At 46.4% G+C, this 17,058-nt stretch overlaps 1 protein-coding gene across 4 annotated transcripts in view; it reads right to left on the bottom strand.

Annotated features, from left to right (window-relative positions):
- LOC132832527 (IgGFc-binding protein-like) overlaps positions 1-17,058 on the bottom strand; it is a 274,277-nt gene that overhangs the window by 1,261 nt on the left and 255,958 nt on the right. For all 4 annotated transcript variants that reach the window (XM_060850609.1, XM_060850611.1, XM_060850610.1 and 1 more), the window contains 3 exons: positions 16,387-16,580; positions 13,490-13,857; positions 3,712-3,977 (listed from right to left, as the gene is read on the bottom strand). In XM_060850609.1, the coding sequence (XP_060706592.1) occupies positions 3,712-3,977; positions 13,490-13,857; positions 16,387-16,580 (828 nt within the window). The remainder of the gene's footprint in view (positions 1-3,711; positions 3,978-13,489; positions 13,858-16,386; positions 16,581-17,058) is intronic.

The following is a 17,058-nucleotide window of genomic DNA, read 5'->3' as shown; positions in this document are numbered from 1 at the left end:
CTCTCTTTCTCAACTTATCCCCTTGTGATGACCCTCAGGTTAAACCACCTCCAGTCACTCTCTAATGAGAGAACAGCCCTGCGGTCTGGAACTATGGTGACTGTGCCTTTGCATTTTTGTTTTTTCTTGACAATGCAATATTTAGACAGTAACACACAGCAATAACTGATGAAATGATTCACATGGAGACACTTGCAACTAGTCTATGGCTTTTAGAGGTTAATTTGTCTTCTTTAAGAGAGATTCATGAAAGGTGACAAACTGTGTGTAATAAAGTAAATAGCTTATGAGGTCTTGGGTTTTTTTAAAAGTTGGAACAATAGAAGCAGCCAGACTGGGTGTGGCCAGCTCTCACAGACCATGACTTCTCAGGTTTTTTTTAACCTTTTAGGTATAGGTTTAAGCAGTTGCTGTTGTGGGCTTAAAGAAGTAAAAGCTATCATTTCCCCCTTTCTGTTACAGCTAAAAGCTGGGGTCTTCCTCTGCTGCTGTGTTACCTGGAAGAAAAACCTACTTCTCTCTAAATTTCCTTTTTGCCAATGGGTGTGTTCATGGGATGTTACTGTATTGGAATAGTTAATTAATGATAGTTACTGGATCTATTATTCTGCTAAGTTTTCTAATAGAGTAAAGTAATTCTAAATTCCTCTTTCTTTGGCTGTATTTTAACTCCAGTATTTAAATATATCGTGTTTTGTTCAACATTGACTGGTTTGATTAGTCGCATTGCATCCGGAACACAGCACCTCACATTTACCTTTAAAAATAAGAGAAAGTTAAGGTCTAGGCTACCTTCTTAGAATATTTTGAGGGGAGTCTGCTCTGGTCCATAATACACTAACTCCCAATGTGGGGTGTTGCTTGGAATCAAGGAAAACAAATTAACCGCAATAGAGTTCTGTTGCAAATATCTCATTATTGGTCCAGGAATAAATGTGTTTCTGATGTCACTGCTAAGAAAAGCACCACAGGGATAGAGTGCTTGGTCTCCCCTTCCAGTTCCATTTTGATTCAGCTCCTCCCCCCCCCCCCAACCCCAACTCCCAACTCCCAACTCTCAATCACCTTTGATGGCTCACATTGCCCTTAATGGGATGTGTAGCCAAATCAATCATTCGGTGATTTACTGGTGGTTAATAGGTGGAAAAAGCACATGGGTGATTTGGTGATAGGGAGACACACATTGTGTGCACGAGACTTACTAGATATAAAGAAAAATCTTCCATAGTACCGTTCCTTTGAAACCAATTATTAATACATCAAGATCATACTGAATACCATTAATATGCATCGTATAGTGATAGAGGGACTTTTATTTTAATATACCTATGCCAGGGGACCAGTTTTATTTTAGTTCAGAACAATCAGGGCTAGGGCTCTGATGGAAACACTAGTACAAATCAAGATTAGGTACTGCCGTCAGTGGGCTCTGGAACTGACTGTGGTATTATAGCCTTCCAACCCTCCATCTGGTGCCTGACCAGGAATATCATCCACCTGCCATTGACACGTGCTGGAAGGATAATGCAGGTCCCCTGTTATGAACCAGTGGGACTCCTGAACCCGGAGTCTCTAGCTTCAAGGATCAGGTCAAAGAGAGAAAAAAGATAGAAATGGCAGGAGAAACTCAGCAGGTCTGGCAATATTCACGGAGAAAGAAAGAAGGGTTAACATTTTGGGCTGAAAATGTGTTGCTGGTTAAAGCACAGCAGGTTAGGCAGCATCCAAAGAACAGGAAATTCGATGTTTCGGGCCAGAGCCCTTCATCAGGAATGAGGAGAGTGTGCCAGGCAGGCTAAGATAAAAGGTAGGGAGGAGGGACTTGGGGGAGGGGCGATGGAGATGTGATAGGTGGAAGGAGGTCAAGGTGAGGGTGATAGGCCGGAGTGGGGTGGGGGCGGAGAGGTCAGGAAGAAGATTGCAGGTTAGGAAGGCGGTGCTGAGTTGAGGGAACCGACTGAGACAAGGTGGGGGGAGGGGAAATGAGGAAACTGGAGAAATCTGAGTTCATTCCTTGTAGTTGGAGGGTTCCCAGGCGGAAGACGAGGTGCTCTTCCGAGCCCCGCTCCTCCAACTGCCACCAAGACAGAACCCCACTGGTTCTCACCTACCACCCCACCAACCTCCGTATACAGCGTATCATCCACCGTCATTTCCGCCACCTCCAAACGAACCCCACCACCAGGGATATATTTCCCTCCCCTCCCCTATCAGCATTCCGCAAAGACCACTCCCTTCGTGACTCCCTCGTCAGGTCCACACCCCCCGCCAACCCAACCTCCTTCCATATCTGCCACAAATTCACCTGCACCTCCACACACATCATCTATTGCATCCGTTGCACCCGATGTGGCCTCATCTATATTGGGGAGAGGGGCCGCCTACTTGCAGAACGCTTCAGGGAACACCTCTGGGACGCCCGGACCAACCAACCCAACCACCCGTGGCTCAACACTTTAACTCTCCCTCCCACTCCACCGAGGACATGCAGGTCCTTGGACTCCTCCATCGCTAGAACATAACAACACGACGGTTGGAGGAAGAGCGCCTCATCTTCCGTCTGGGAACCCTCCAACCACAGGGGATGAACTCAGATTTCTCCAGTTTCCTCATTTCCCCTCCCCCCACCTTATCTCAGTCGATTCCCTCGAACTCAGCACCGCCTTCCTAACCTGCAATCTTCTTCCTGACCTCTCCGCCCCCACCCCACTCCGGCCTATCACCCACACCTTGACCTCCTTCCACCTATCACATCTCCATCGCCCCTCCCCCAAGTCCCTCCTCCCTACCTTTTATCTTAGCCTGCCTGGCACACTCTCCTCATTCCTGATGAAGGGCTCTGGCCCGAAACGTCGAATTCCCTGTTCCTTGGATGCTGCCTGACCTGCTGTGCTTTAACCAGCAACACATTTTCAGGTCTGATCTCCAGCATCTGCAGACCTCACTTTTTACTCGAAGATTTTAACATTTTGGGTCCAACGATGCTTCCACCAGACAGTTCTGAGGTCTCAGAACCTTATTTCTCAACCAATCTCATCAGTGTTGTCAACCTTGTCAATCCAATTATGTGTGACCCTGCTAGTTGTGGGAGCAAGGTGCATACAAATGATTGGCCCTGCTTGCTACATTACAATAGAGACTACATTATATTTGCTGTTAGTCTCTGTACAGCAAGTCTTAGAGTCAGAGAGAGAGAGAGAGAGAGAGACATACAACACAAAGAAACCCTTTGGCCCATCGAGTCTGTGTTCACCTATGTACACTGACATATTAACTCAGATCCAATCTCTGTAAATAAACTGGGAATGTTATGGCTCAGTAATAGTGTCCCTACCTCTGGACGGGTAGGCCCACATCCAAGTCTCACCTGCTGTGGAGGAGCATAATTACATCTCAGAACAGATCGGTTAGAAAAATTAGGTTATATGAGAAAAGATAAACTAGGAACGCTACCCTTCACTTACAATTGCAAGCACTTCTTAAGGAAGGGTTGCTGGACCTGAAAGGTTAACTCTGTTTCTCTCTCCACAGATGCTGCCAAATCTGTTGAGTTTCTCTAACCATTACAGGTTCTGTTCCTGATTTCCAATTCTTTGGGATCTTGCTTTGCTATTGTTAAGTGAGGAACAGTTTTCCGGGACCAATGTTGCCCGTTAACCGGGGAGAAACGGTGACTCGATACTCGTGACCGTCTCCCAAGTGAAGACCCACCTTCGAAGTCACGGCGGAAGATGATGGGCCCCTGTGAGAGGCGCGCTGACTTGACTTTATCATCCCGTGCGCTGAGCGCCCGCTTGTGTTTGCCAGGTAAGCAGCCTTGGGCACATCGATTAGGGAGGGAGTTCTTATGGCAGATCATCACCTCACACAGCACGTAGACCTTCGGATAGTCGTGAAACTTAAACACGTGGAAACTGAAACGCTGCTCCCTCGTATCGCTCGACTGGTGTGACCTAAGTGTGACGTCCCTGGCACAACTGCAGGAGACAGTGCAAAGCAAAATCCAAAAAGAACACAGTCAGGTCCAGAATCACCGAGAAGAGACAATGTAACCACTGCCCCTTGACTTTCAATGGTGTTAACTTCACTGAAGAAACCTCCCACTCTTCAACATCAACATCCTGGAGGTTACCATTGACCAGAAACTCAACTAGATTCACCACATAAATACAATGGCTCAAACAGCAGGTCAGAGGCTAGGAATCCTGCAATGAGTAACTCACCTCCTGACTCCATCTCCAAGCCACAAGTCGGGAGTGTGATGGAATACTCCCCAGTTGCCTGGATGGGTGCAGCCCCATCAACACTCAAGAAGCTTGACACCATCCAGGACAAGGCAGCCCACTTGATGGGCACCAATATCCACTCCCTTCACCACCAACACTCAGTTGCAGCAGTGAATAGGTACATGAATAGGAACGGTTTGGAGGGATATGGGCCTGGGGCAGGCAGGTGGGACTAGTTTACTTTGGGACTATGGTCAGCACAGACTAGGATAGAAAGGTTTGTCTTGTGCTGAATGACTGTATGGCTCTCTGACTCTGCCTACAAGATGCACTGCAGAAATTTTCACCAATGATCCTCAGGCAGCACCTTCCAAAGCCACGACCTCTTCCATCTAGAAGGACAAGGGCAGCAGATACATGGGAACACCACCCCCTGCAAGTTCTCCTCCAAGCCCCTCACCATCCTGACTTGAAAATATATCGAAAACCTGGAATTCCCTCTCTAAGGGCATTGTGGGTCAACCCACAGCAGGTGGACTGCAGCGATTCAAGATGGCAGCTCACCACCACCTTCTCAAGGGGCAACTAGGGAACGGGGCAATAAATGCTGGGCCCAGCCAGCAACACCCAAGTCCCACAAAGTAATAACTAAAAAAAGGAGTCAAGGCAGAGACACAATGTGTGCCCATCAAATCACAGCCCTGACCAAGTGCAGTGTTGCTAAATTATTAAACTTTATTTAGCTGCCTCTTTAAATCTGCCACTCCCCATTTAGGAATGACTTGGAGTTGCTGGCGTTGGTCTGGGGTGTACAAGGTTAAAAAAAATCACTCAGCACCAGGCTAGAGTCCAACAGGTTTATTTGAAAGGACTAGCTTTTGGAATGCTGCTCCTTCATCAGGGGGTTATGGAGAATCCTCCTATTGAGGGACACAGAGTGCTCTTGGGAAACCCTGCCTGGGACTGCTGTTTCGGGAAAAGCAACACACCTACACTTCACACAATCTAGCCTATGGCATTCGCTGCTCACATTGTGGTCTCCTCTCCACTGGGGAATCAAAGTGCAGACAGGACGACCCGCAGTCTGCCCGCAGAAATGACTCTGAATGTCTGGTTACTTGCCTTCTTGACTCACCACCCTGTTCCATGGGCAGCATCTCTGTCTTGGGTTTGCTGCTTTTAGCTGGAAGAACAGACGCTCACTTTCTGCTTGGGAACGCTGCAACTTTCTGGATTCAATATTCAACTCCAACAATTTTAGAGCTTGAGCATATGAGTGGTACGGTGGCTCAGTGTTTAGCACTACTACCTCATGGCACCAGGGTCCCAAGTTTGATTCCAGCCCTGGGTGACTGTCTGTGTGGAGTTTGTACGTTCTCCCTGTGTCTGCATGGGTTTCCTCCCACGGTCCAAAGATGTGCGGGGTCAGGTGAATTGGCCATGCTAAATTGCCCATCATGTTAGGTGCATTAGTCAGAGGGAAATGGGTCTGGGTGGGTTACTCTCTGGAGGGTTGGGCCGAAGGGCCTGTTTCCACATTGTAGAGAATCTAATCTAATTTTCTCTCAAGATCTTACCCCAACCTCCACACAGTCCACTGCCAGCCACTAACAGACCCCATTAGCAACTATTCATGACCTTTACCCCTTACTACCCAACTTGTTTTCTCTCTCTCTGTGCTCCATCTCCACCTATCATTTACTCTTTCCCCTTCTCTAGCACCCTCTTTTCCAAGCTACCATTAGTTCTGAAACAGGGTCATTGGACCCAAAACGTTAACTCCGCTTTCTCTCCACAGATGATGCCAGACCTGTCGAGTTTTCCCAGCAATTTTTGACTTTATTTTTGATTTCCATCATCTACGAATGTTTGTCTTTTCTGTTTGTTTGCTGTTTAGGTGAGGGTGGGGGTCAGAGTTTCCTCAAAAAAACATGTTGGATGAGCCAAGCTCTCTCGCAAAGGTCTGGACTCCATACCTGAGGAAAGATATGTTGGCCTTGGAGCACAGGGTAAGTTTACACGAATTATACCTGGGCTTCAGCGGTTAGGTTATGAGGAGGGGTTATGCAAATTAAAACCAGAAATTGCTGGAGAAACCTAGCAGGTCTGGTAGCATCTGTCGAGAGAGAAAACAGAGTCAATGTTCCTGGTCCAGTGACCCTTCTTTGGAATTAGCTCCAACAACTTCAATCTTTGTTTCTGATTTCCAGCGTCTGTAGTTCTTGCTTTCATGATACAAATGAGGCCCATTTTCTCTCAAATTTAGAAGGTTGGGGGTGGGGGGTTGTGGGGGGTGGGTGATCTGATCAAATTCTTCAAGGTATTAACACAAAGCAATGAGACAGATAAAGGGAAACTATTTCCACTGGTTGGGGATTCTAGAACTAGGGGCCATGGTCTGAGGATTAGGGCCAGACCATTCAGGAGAGACCTTAGGGAAATCGTTCAATGGACAAGGGGGTGATAGAAGTTCGGAACTCTCTTTCACCAATGGAAGTGGATGTGGGATCCGTTGTTAGTTTTAAATCTGAGCTGGATTTCCTTTTGGAGAAAGTGAGGACTGCAGATGCCGGAGATCAGAGTCGAGAGTGTGGCGCTGGAAAAGCACAGCGGGTCAGGCAACATCCAAGGAGCAGGGGAATCGACATAAGCCTTTCCTGATTAAGGAATATGGAGCAAAGGCAGTTACGCCACAGAACAGCCATGATCTCAGCGAATGGCAGAACAGGCTGAATGGCCTCCTCCTGTTTCTATGTCTACTCTGAAAGACAACCAATTAGAGTAAAGAGTGTCCTGTACCATGCCCATCCCTGATTGGATGCATGCAGGGCAAAGGCTACAGTTGCAGGTCAGTTCAGTTTCTGACCTCCCTGTTATCTTTGCATCCCTACAGTGTGAAAGCAGGCCATTCAGCCCATTGAATCCACACCGACCCTCTGAACAGAATCCGTCCCCCCAATCCCCCACAGAACGTTCTCCCCACCCTATCCCTGTAAAATTATCCCATGGCTAACCCCCAGCCTGCACATCTCTGGGACATTTTGGCATGGCCCATCCACATCCCCTGCATATCTTTGGACTGTGGGAGGAGCCAGAGCACCCGGAGGAATCCCATGCAGACGTGGGGAGAATGTGCAAACTCCACCCAGACTGTCACCCGATGGGGGCATCGAACATGGTGAGGCAGTAGTGCTAACCACTAAGCCACCGTGCCACCCTGTAAGAAAGGCTGAGGCGCTTGGGGCTGTTCTCATTGGAGAAAAGAAGGTTTAGGGGTGACTTGATAGAGGTGTACAAGATGATTAGGGGTTTAGATAGGGTTGACCATGAGAACCTTTTTCCACGTATGGAGTCAGATATTACGAGGGGGCATAGCTTTAAATTAAGGGGTGGTAGATATTAGGGGTAGATTCTTTACTCAGCGAGTCGTGAGTTCATGGAATGCCCTGCCAGTAACAGTGGTGGACTCTCCCTCTTTATGGGCATTTAAATGGGCATTGGATAGGCATATGGAGAATAGTGGGCTAGTGTAGGTTAGGTAGGCTTGGATCGGCGCAACATCGAGGGCTGAAGGGCCTGTACTGTGCTGTATTTTTCTATGTTCTATGTTCTAAAGTTAAACAAGAGCAGGTGCATGGACAAGGAGATTTTGAGCTCACTGACTGACTGGCAGTTTTAATTACATTGGAAATGTTTTAATGTGTAATATAATTAAAGCTAGTTTTCTCTGAAGGTGTAATGTGTCTTTGTCATCGCTATAATTATTTTGCTGATGTGTAACTTTTACGTTAGAATCTATATCTAAGTTACCTTTGCACCTAAGAAGGTGCCTTATATGGTGACTTGCAAACTTTCCACAGTACTCACTTGATTGTGACAATTATTCAAATTCTAACATAGCCATAATGAATTCCAATGCGGGATGTCCCTGGAGAAGGAGCACCAATACTCACGATACATTTAGGTCAGATTTGATTCCCTACGGTGTGGAAACAGACCCTTTGGCCTAAAATGTCCACACCGACCCTCTGAAGAGTAACCCCCCCAGACCCATTCCCCTTACATCTCGTTCCCTCTGACTAATGCACCTAACACTTTGGGCGATTTAGCATGGCCAACTCAGCCTGACCTGCACATCTTTGGATTGTGGGAGGAAACCCACACAGACACGGGGAAAATGTGCAAACCCCACACATACGGTCACCTGAGGCGGGAATCGAACCTGGGTCCCTGGCTCTAAGAGCTGAAAATGTGTTGCCGGAAAAGCGCAGCAGGTCAGGCAGCATCCAAGGAGCAGGAGAGTCGATGTTTCGGGCACGAGCCCTTCTTCCTGCGCTTTTCCAGCAACACATTTTAAGCTCCGATCTCCAGCATCTGCAGTTCTCACTTTCTCCCTGGCTCTAAGAGGCAGTAATGCTAACCACTGAGCCACCGTGTCACCCAAAGGAGGGCTTGGGCACCGCAGGGAGTGAAGTGCTTTATTCCCCCCCCCCCATTCTATTTGATTTAATCTCTACAACCCCCCCATTCCTTTTTTTCATGCATGGCCTTTGCTCATACTCGGCTTCGCTTAACACTGCTGCATTGGCCACATGGGTGTCTTTCCCAGTGGGGGAATATTAATAAAGTTATTTTCACTTGGTATTTTTCTCCGAGTCTTGCATCTAAATATGTGCACACACAGACACACGAGTGCGGGGATTATAAGCACAACTGCTCTATGGCCGTGATGTAGGGGGAATAAAAAAACCCATGAATTCCCAAGTGGAACTTTCAGGATAGACAATTAAATGCAACGAATGGATGATGTAGAGCGTTCCTCTTGTCGAAAGGAGTCCTCATAAAATCTCAGAAATGTTGCATTTGAGTTGCCCAGGTAACTATTAACAAGCTAAACATTCAATGTGCAGCTCCCTCATGGATGCCTTTTTCTTTTAAAGTGGGATGTTAATCTCATCTTATTATGAAGAATATTAATATGTTAAAAAGGCTGTTTTTCAAAAAATAAAGAACAATACTCAGTTTGCAACCAACATCGCCAAAAACAAAAGGATGTTCTAATTATTGTCGCACTGCCCCTTGTGGGGCTATGGGTTGTGTAAATAATCGATCATGCTTGCTACATTATAACAGAGACTGGATTATATTGACATTTAGTCTCTCTGGGCAACAAGCCAGGGATTGTGGGGTGGGTGGCACGGTGGCGCAGTGGTTAGCACTGCTGCCTCACAGCACCCGACTCAGGTGACTGACTGTGTGGAGTTTGCACGTTCTCCCCGTGTCTGTGTGGGTTTCCTCCGGGTGCTCCGGTTTCCTCCCACAGTCCAAAGATGTGCGGGTCATGGCTGTGCTAAACTGCCCGTAGTGTTAGGTAAAGGGGTAAATGTAGGGGAATGGGTGGGTTGTGCTTCAGCGGGTCAGTGTGGACTGGTTGGGCCGAAGGGTCTGTTTCCACACTGTAAGTAGTCTAATCTAATATCTAAGTCTTACCGTCAGAGAAGAGCCCTTTAGCCCGGCGAATCTGCACCCACTGACCTAATGTCTGTAATGGCATTTCTGTGAACAAATCTGGAATACTACCCTTTCATTTATAATTGTGATTATCATTCAACTGCAACCAGATTTTCACAGAGCAAGAGACACACACACTTTTCTGGCCCTACGATTGATCTGCACTGCATCGCCTCATCCTTTCAATGCATTCCACTGGCTAAGGTGGAGTCACATGGATACTTTGAAAAATAAAGGCACTCATTGGGTGTGCCCAGCATTTGCTATTGCTCCCTCATTGTCTTTGAGCTGCTGGATAGCTTCAGCGTTAACCACAACTCAGTAGGTCACATGCAGGGTAGAATCAGCAGGGAGAGCAATATTAACACGTTAGAATTAGCCCGATGGATTTTTATAGCAATTCCCATTAAATTCATAAAATCCCCATACTGTGGAAGCAGGCCATTCAGCCCATCAAGTCCACAGCTGCCCTCCAAAGTGCATTCCACCCCACCACCTTATAATCCTGCATTCCCCACGGCTAACCCACCTAGTGTACACAATTTAGAACAGCAAATCCGCCTAACCTGCAGGTCTTTGGACTGCATGAGGAAACCAGCGCACCCAGACTGTCCATACAGACAGTCACCCAAGGCAAGAATTGAACCTGGGTCCCTGGATCTGTGAAGCAGCCTTGCTAATCACTGAGCCACCATGCCACCCATTGCGTTTATTGCTGTGATCAACCTCCCTGTCAGAGAATGTTGTTTTGATTAATTATAACAGTTTTGCAAAGGCAATTAAGCTGTTGAGGAACTTGAACACCCATCTTAGGGCACTAGCCTAGTTTGTTAGTCCAGTGCAATTTCTATTACACTCCCATAGCCTCGAATAAAGTGAGTGATGTTACAACTCCAAGATAGAACACACTGGTATGCATGTGTTTTTTTTAATTATTATCCCAGATTGTTAATAATCTGTAGCAATCTAGGGTACTTTGTGGTTGGACCTAAAACTTTAAAGGGGTCTGAGAAGATTGACAAGGATGTTACCAGGGTTGGAGGGTTTGAGCTGGGACTGTTTTCCACGAAGCATCAGAGGCTGAGGGGGGACCTTATAGAGGTTTATAAAGCTATGAGGGTCATGGATAGGATAAATTGACAAGGTTTGTGGAGGAAAGGATTGCAAAGATGGTTCTGGATAGGAGCGAGAGTAGCAGTGTAGCTCTTATGGGGGCACTTAACTTTCCAAATATTGACTGGAAATATTATAGTCTGAGTACTTTAGATGGGTCAATTTTTGTCCAATGCTTACAGAAGAGTTTCCTGACACAGTATGTAGACAGGCCAACAATGGGAGAGGCCACGTTGGATCTAGAACTGGGTAATGAACCTGGCCAGGTGTTAGATTTAGGTGAGCGTTTTGGTGATTATGATCACAATATGGTTATGTTTACCTTAGCGATGGAAAGGGATAGGAAAATAATGCAGGGCAAGAGTTACAGTTGGGGGAAAGGTAATTATGATGCGATTAGGCAAGATTTAGGATGCATAGGATGGGGAAGGAAACTGCAGGGGATGGACACAATTGAAATGTGGAGCTTATTCAAGGAGCAGCTACTGCGCATCCTTGACAAGTTTGTACTTGTTAGGCAGGAAGGAAGTGGTTGAGTGAGAAGCTCTAAATGAATATTTTGCGTCAGTATTCACACTGGAAAAAGACGATGTTGTCAAGGAGATTACTGAGATATAAACTACGAGACTAGAGGGGATTGAAGTTCACAAGGAGGAGGTGTTAGCAATTCTGGAAAGCGTGAAAATAGCTAAGTCCCCTGGGCTGGATGGGATTTATCCTTGGATTCTCTGGGAAGCCAGGGAGGAGGTTGCAGAGCCTTTGAGTTTGATCTTTATGTCATCATTGTCTACAGGAATACTGCCAGAAGACTGGAGCATAGTAAATGTTATCCCCTTGTTCAAGAAGGGGAGTAGAGACAACCCTAGTAATTATAGACTAGTGAGCCTTACTTCAGTTGTGGGTAAAGTGTTGGAAAAGATTATGAGATAAGATTTAGAATCATCTAGAAAGGAATAAGTTGATTAGGGATCATCAACACAGTTTTGTGAAAGGTAGGTCATGCCTCACTATCCTTATTAAGTTCTTTGAGAAGGTGACCGAGCAGGTGAATCAGGGTAAAGCAGTTGATATGATATATATGGATTTCAGTAAGGCATTTAATAAGTTTTCCCACAGTAGGCTATTGTACAGTATATGGAGGCATGGGATTGAGGATGATTTAGTGATTTGGAACAGACACTGGCTAGCTGAAAGAATAGGATGGTGGTTGATGGGAAACGTTCATCCTGGAGTTCAGTTACTAGTGGTGTATCATAAGGATCTGTTTTGGGACCACTGCTGTTTGTCATTTTCATAAATGACCTAGATCAGGGCATCGAAGGATGGGTTAGTAAATTTGTGGATGACATCATGGTCGGTGGAGTTGTGGATAATGCTGAAGGATGTTGTAAGTTACAGAGGGACATAGATAAGCTGCAGAACTGGGCTGACAGGTAGCAAATGGAGTTTAATGTGGAAAAATGTGAGGCGATTCACTTTGGAAGGAGCAACAGGAATAAAGATTACTGGGCTAATAGTAAGATTCTTGGTAGTGTAAATGAGCAGAGACATCTTGGTGTCCATGTACATAGATGCCTGAAAGTTGTCACCCAGGTTGATAGGGTTGTTAAGCAGGCATGCAGCGTGTTAGCTTTTATTGGTAGAGTGATTGAATTTCAGAGCCATGAGGTCATGTTACAGCTGTACAAAATGATGGTGCAGCTGCACTTGGTGTATTGCGTACAGTTCAGGTCACTGCATTATAGGGTGGATGTGGAAGCTTTGGAAAGGGTTCAGAGGAGATTTACCAGGATATTGCCTGGTATGGAGGGAAGGTCTTATGAGGAAAGGCTGAGGGACTTGAGACTGTTTTGGTTAGAGAGAAGAAGGTTGAGAGGTGACATAATTGAGCCATATAAGATAATCAGAGGGTTAGATAGGGTGGACAGGGAGAGCCTTTTTGTCAGATGGTGATGGCTAGCACAAGGGGACATAGCTTTAAATTGAGGGGTGACATATATAGGACAGATGTCAGAGGTAGTTTCTTTACTCAGAGAGTAGTAGGGGCATGGAATGCCCTGCCTACAACAGTAGTAGACTTGCCAACTTTAAGGGCATTTAGATGGTCTTTGGATAAACATATGCTTGAAAGTGGATTGGTGTAGTTAGCTGGGCTTCAGACTGGTTCCACAGGTTGGTGCGACATCGAGGGCCAAAGGGCCTGTACTGCGCTGTAATGTTCTATGTTCTATATCTTTTTTTCCTAGGGTAAGTAGTCCAAAACTAGAGGCCATGAGTTTAGGGTGGGAGGGGAAAGATTTAAAAGGGGCAAATGTTTCAGGCAGAGGGTGTTGCCTGTATGGCATGAGTTGCCAGAGGAAGTGGTGAAGGCTAGTACAATTACAGCATTTAAAAGGCGTCTGGATGGATATCTGAATAGGAAGGGAGTGGAGGGATATGGGCCAAATGCTAGCAAGTGAGCTTAGTTTAAAACGTCTGGAGGAGTTGGATGGAAGGGGCCCTACGATTCATTGTCAGCACAACCGATACAAATGGGAGCCCAATGCCACCCAGGGAGGGAACCCCAGAATAACCTCTTCGTACAGGACCCGAATGTCCCACACTGCACCGAACTAAAAACAGAGAGCTGCAGCACTTACCCGTTTTCAATGATAGTGTAAGCTACAATGTTGGCGTTCAGTGACGGGACAGACACGCAGTTGTCGGTAAATATTGCAACTCCCTTGTCGCTGGTCTCGGCCTTCATCTGGACATACAGCGTCTTGTTCATCTCCACCTCATAAGGGAAATCCCGAACTGGGTCGTTGAAGGCTTCAGAGTGAAACAGTGTGAACGACACGTTGTAGTGGCCCAGGTGGGATGCATATAGGGTGCGGGGCACAAAGGCCATGGTGATGTTCTCAACCGTCAACATCTCGCAGTTCAGTTTGATTTGGAGACGATGGATCGAGGTTTGAGGGGCAGTTCCGTACACTATGTTGAAGTAAGCAATTTTCCCAGTGTCATTCTACAATGAAAATGGGACGTTATGAAACAGTGAGGCATAGGTTGAATAGACAACAAAATTAAATCTGAAAGCAACTTGAAGCTTTGTCAAGTGGACCTGCAAGGGTGGGGGTGGGGGTGGGGGGTGGGTTGGAGAGAAAGACTTCAGTATCTCTTCCTTTCATCACCTCAAAACACCTCAATCAGCTGATACCTCCTTTCTCCTCAGGGGTTTGTCAGTTTTTGAAACTCCTTTCCTCAAAAGGCAATATCTTCAATATCTTTAAGTATGATAGATTCTTGTTTCCCAAAAGGGTGAAAGGTTATTGGGCGTCGTGCAGGAATGCAGAGTTGAGGTTGAAATGAACTCAGCTGGGGTCTCATTGAATGGGCCAACAAGTTCCAAGGGCTGAGCGGCCCACTGTTATTCTGGATTCGTGGTGCTGGAGGAGACGTCGATTTCGCTGCTCCTCGGATGCTGCCTGAACTGCTGTGCTCTTCCAGCACCACTGATCCAGAATCTGGTTTCCAGTATTTGCAGTCATTGTTTTTACCTCATTGATTTTGGTCCACTGTTATTGCCTGTTGGTATGGTTCATGCCAAACACAAGGGAGCACAGGCCAAGTTTTGCAAACCTAGTCTGATTGCCATGTTGTGTACTTGTTTATATCAGAAGAGTGGGTCAGTGGTTAGCACTGCTACCTTACAACACCAGGGACCTGGGTTTGATTCCAGCCTTGGGTGACTGTCTCTGTGGAGCTGATATATTCTCCCTGTGTCTGTGTGGGTTTCCTCCGAGTGCTCCGGTTCCCTCCCACAGTCCGAGGATGTGCAGGTTAGGGTGGGTTGGCCATGCTAAATTGACCGTAGTGTGCAGGTTAGGGGGATTAGCCATGGGAAATGCAAGGTGACAAGAAGTGGGTGGGCTGGAGGATTGGTATGGGCTGAATGGTCTGCTTCCACCCTATAGGGAATCTGAGTGTAGATTTAAGTGTTGCTCGCCAGGCCCAGCATTTATTGCTCATTCTTACTTACCCAGAAGGTAGTTGAGAGTCACTCACATTGCAGTGGGTCTGGAATACCATGTAGACCAGACCAGGAATGGATGGCAGATTTGCCTTCCTTAAATGGCATGAGTGAACTTAACTTTGCGTGAACCAGAATTAACTTTTTAATTGAAATTTCACCACCTGCCAAAGTGAGATTCGAATCGTTAAAATATTAACCCGGAGCACCGACTTACTAACACAAACAAAAACAGAAGTTGCTGGAAAAGTTCAGCAGGACTTGCAGCATCTGTGGAGAGAAATCAGAGTTAACGTTTAGGAATGAGTGACCCTTCCTCAGAGGACAAAAGGTTAACTCAGATTTCTCCCCAGATCTGCTGAGCTGTCCTAGCAAGTTGCGTTTTCGTTTCTGCTTTGTTTCTGCAATTTGAGAGGGAGAAGAGAGAATCGGAAGTGTCAGTAATGCAAAGGATAAATGTGTGGTTATCCACTTTGGTGGCAAGAACAGGAAGGCAGACTACTATCTAAATGGAGTCAAGTTAGGTAAAGGGGAAGTACAACGAGATCTAGGTGTTCTTGTACATCAGTCAACGAAAGCAGCATACAGATATGGGAGATAGTGAAGAAAGCTAATAGCATGCTGGCCTTCATAACAAGAGGAATTGAGTATAGGTGCAAAGAGGTCCTTCTGCAGCTGTACAGGGCCCTGGTGAGACTGCACCTGGAATATTTTGGTCTCCAAATTTGAGGAAGGAATTCTGGCTATTGAGGGAGTGCAGGGTAGGTTCACGAGATCAATTCCCGGAATGACGGGACTATCATATGTTGAAAGATTGGAGCGACTGGGCTTGTATACATGAGTTTAGAAGGATGAGAGGGGATCTGATTGAGATGTATAAGATTATTAAATGATTGGACACTCTGGAGGCAGGAAGCTGATGTTTCTGTTTGTTGGGTGAGTCCAGAACTAGAAGGCACAGTTCAAAAATAAGGGGTAGGCCATTTAGAACAGAGTTGAGGAGAAACATCTTCACCCAGAGAGTGGTGGGTGTATGGAACGCTCTGCCCCAGAAGGCTGTGGAGGCCAAGTCTCTGGATACTTTCAAGAAAGAGTTGGATAGAACTCTTAAGGATAGTGGAATCAAGGGTTATGGGGATAAGGCAGGAACAGGATACTGATTGAGGATGATCAGCCATGATCACAATAAATGGTGGTGCTGGCTCGAAGGGCAGAATGGCCTACTTCTGCACCTATTGTCTATTGTCTACTTACAGCATCCACAGTTCTTCAGGGTTTATTTACCATTCACTAAATTATTAGCCTGATGACATTGCTAGTGCACCAACTTCAGGTTCTTTCACGTTTTCTTCTACTATCATTACCAGTTGGTGAAATTATTACCAAAACACAGCACTACTGCTATCACTTCCCCTCAATTGTGACTTCAGATCAATATCACCAATTCAGACCCCCCCAGCTCACAGATTTGCTGATTTACCAGAAGCTGCTAAATCCAACCTCAGGAATACCATACCCACGTACAATGATCGTGGTGCCACAGGAATTAAATGGAGCTGTGATGATGACCCAGTTTTCGTCTCTCTGGTCAGCATGGCATGTCGGGTCAATGAGGTGTACATCATTGATTGATAACTTGGCGTTGGTGAGCACACTGGATGGCAACATGTACACGGCAGCCTCGGGAAGGCACGTCAATGAGCCCCATTTCTCCTGCTCTAAAATAAACAGGATTAAAGTGTTAGCATCGCACCATGCCTATTGAGGAAGGGAACAGGTTGTTTTATACTTCAATCACGTCTGTTAGAGGAGAAAGCAAGTAGGACAAAGACTGAATCATAGAGTCCCTGCAGTTTGGAAACAGGCCACTCGGTCCATCATGTCCACACCAACCCTCTGAAGAATAGCCCACCCTCTTCCTTATCCCGTAACACAGCATTTCCCATGGCTAATCCACCGAGCCTACACATCCCTGGACACAATGGGCAACTTAGCATGGCCAATCCATCCTCTGCTGCACACCTTTGGATTGTAGAAGGAAACCGGAGCACCCGGAGGAAACCCACGCACACACGGGGAGAATGTGCAAACTCCACACAGATAGTCACCTGAGGCTGGAATCGAACCCAGGTCCCTGGCGCTGTGAGGCAGCAGTGCTAACCACTGCTGCCCCACTGTTTGTGGGTAATTGTCTGA

Source organism: Hemiscyllium ocellatum, chromosome 35, assembly GCF_020745735.1.
Source record: "Hemiscyllium ocellatum isolate sHemOce1 chromosome 35, sHemOce1.pat.X.cur, whole genome shotgun sequence".
NCBI lineage: Eukaryota > Metazoa > Chordata > Chondrichthyes > Orectolobiformes > Hemiscylliidae > Hemiscyllium > Hemiscyllium ocellatum.
Note: the sequence above shows the minus strand (reverse complement) of the source record. Positions and strands in the feature narration are given on the sequence as shown.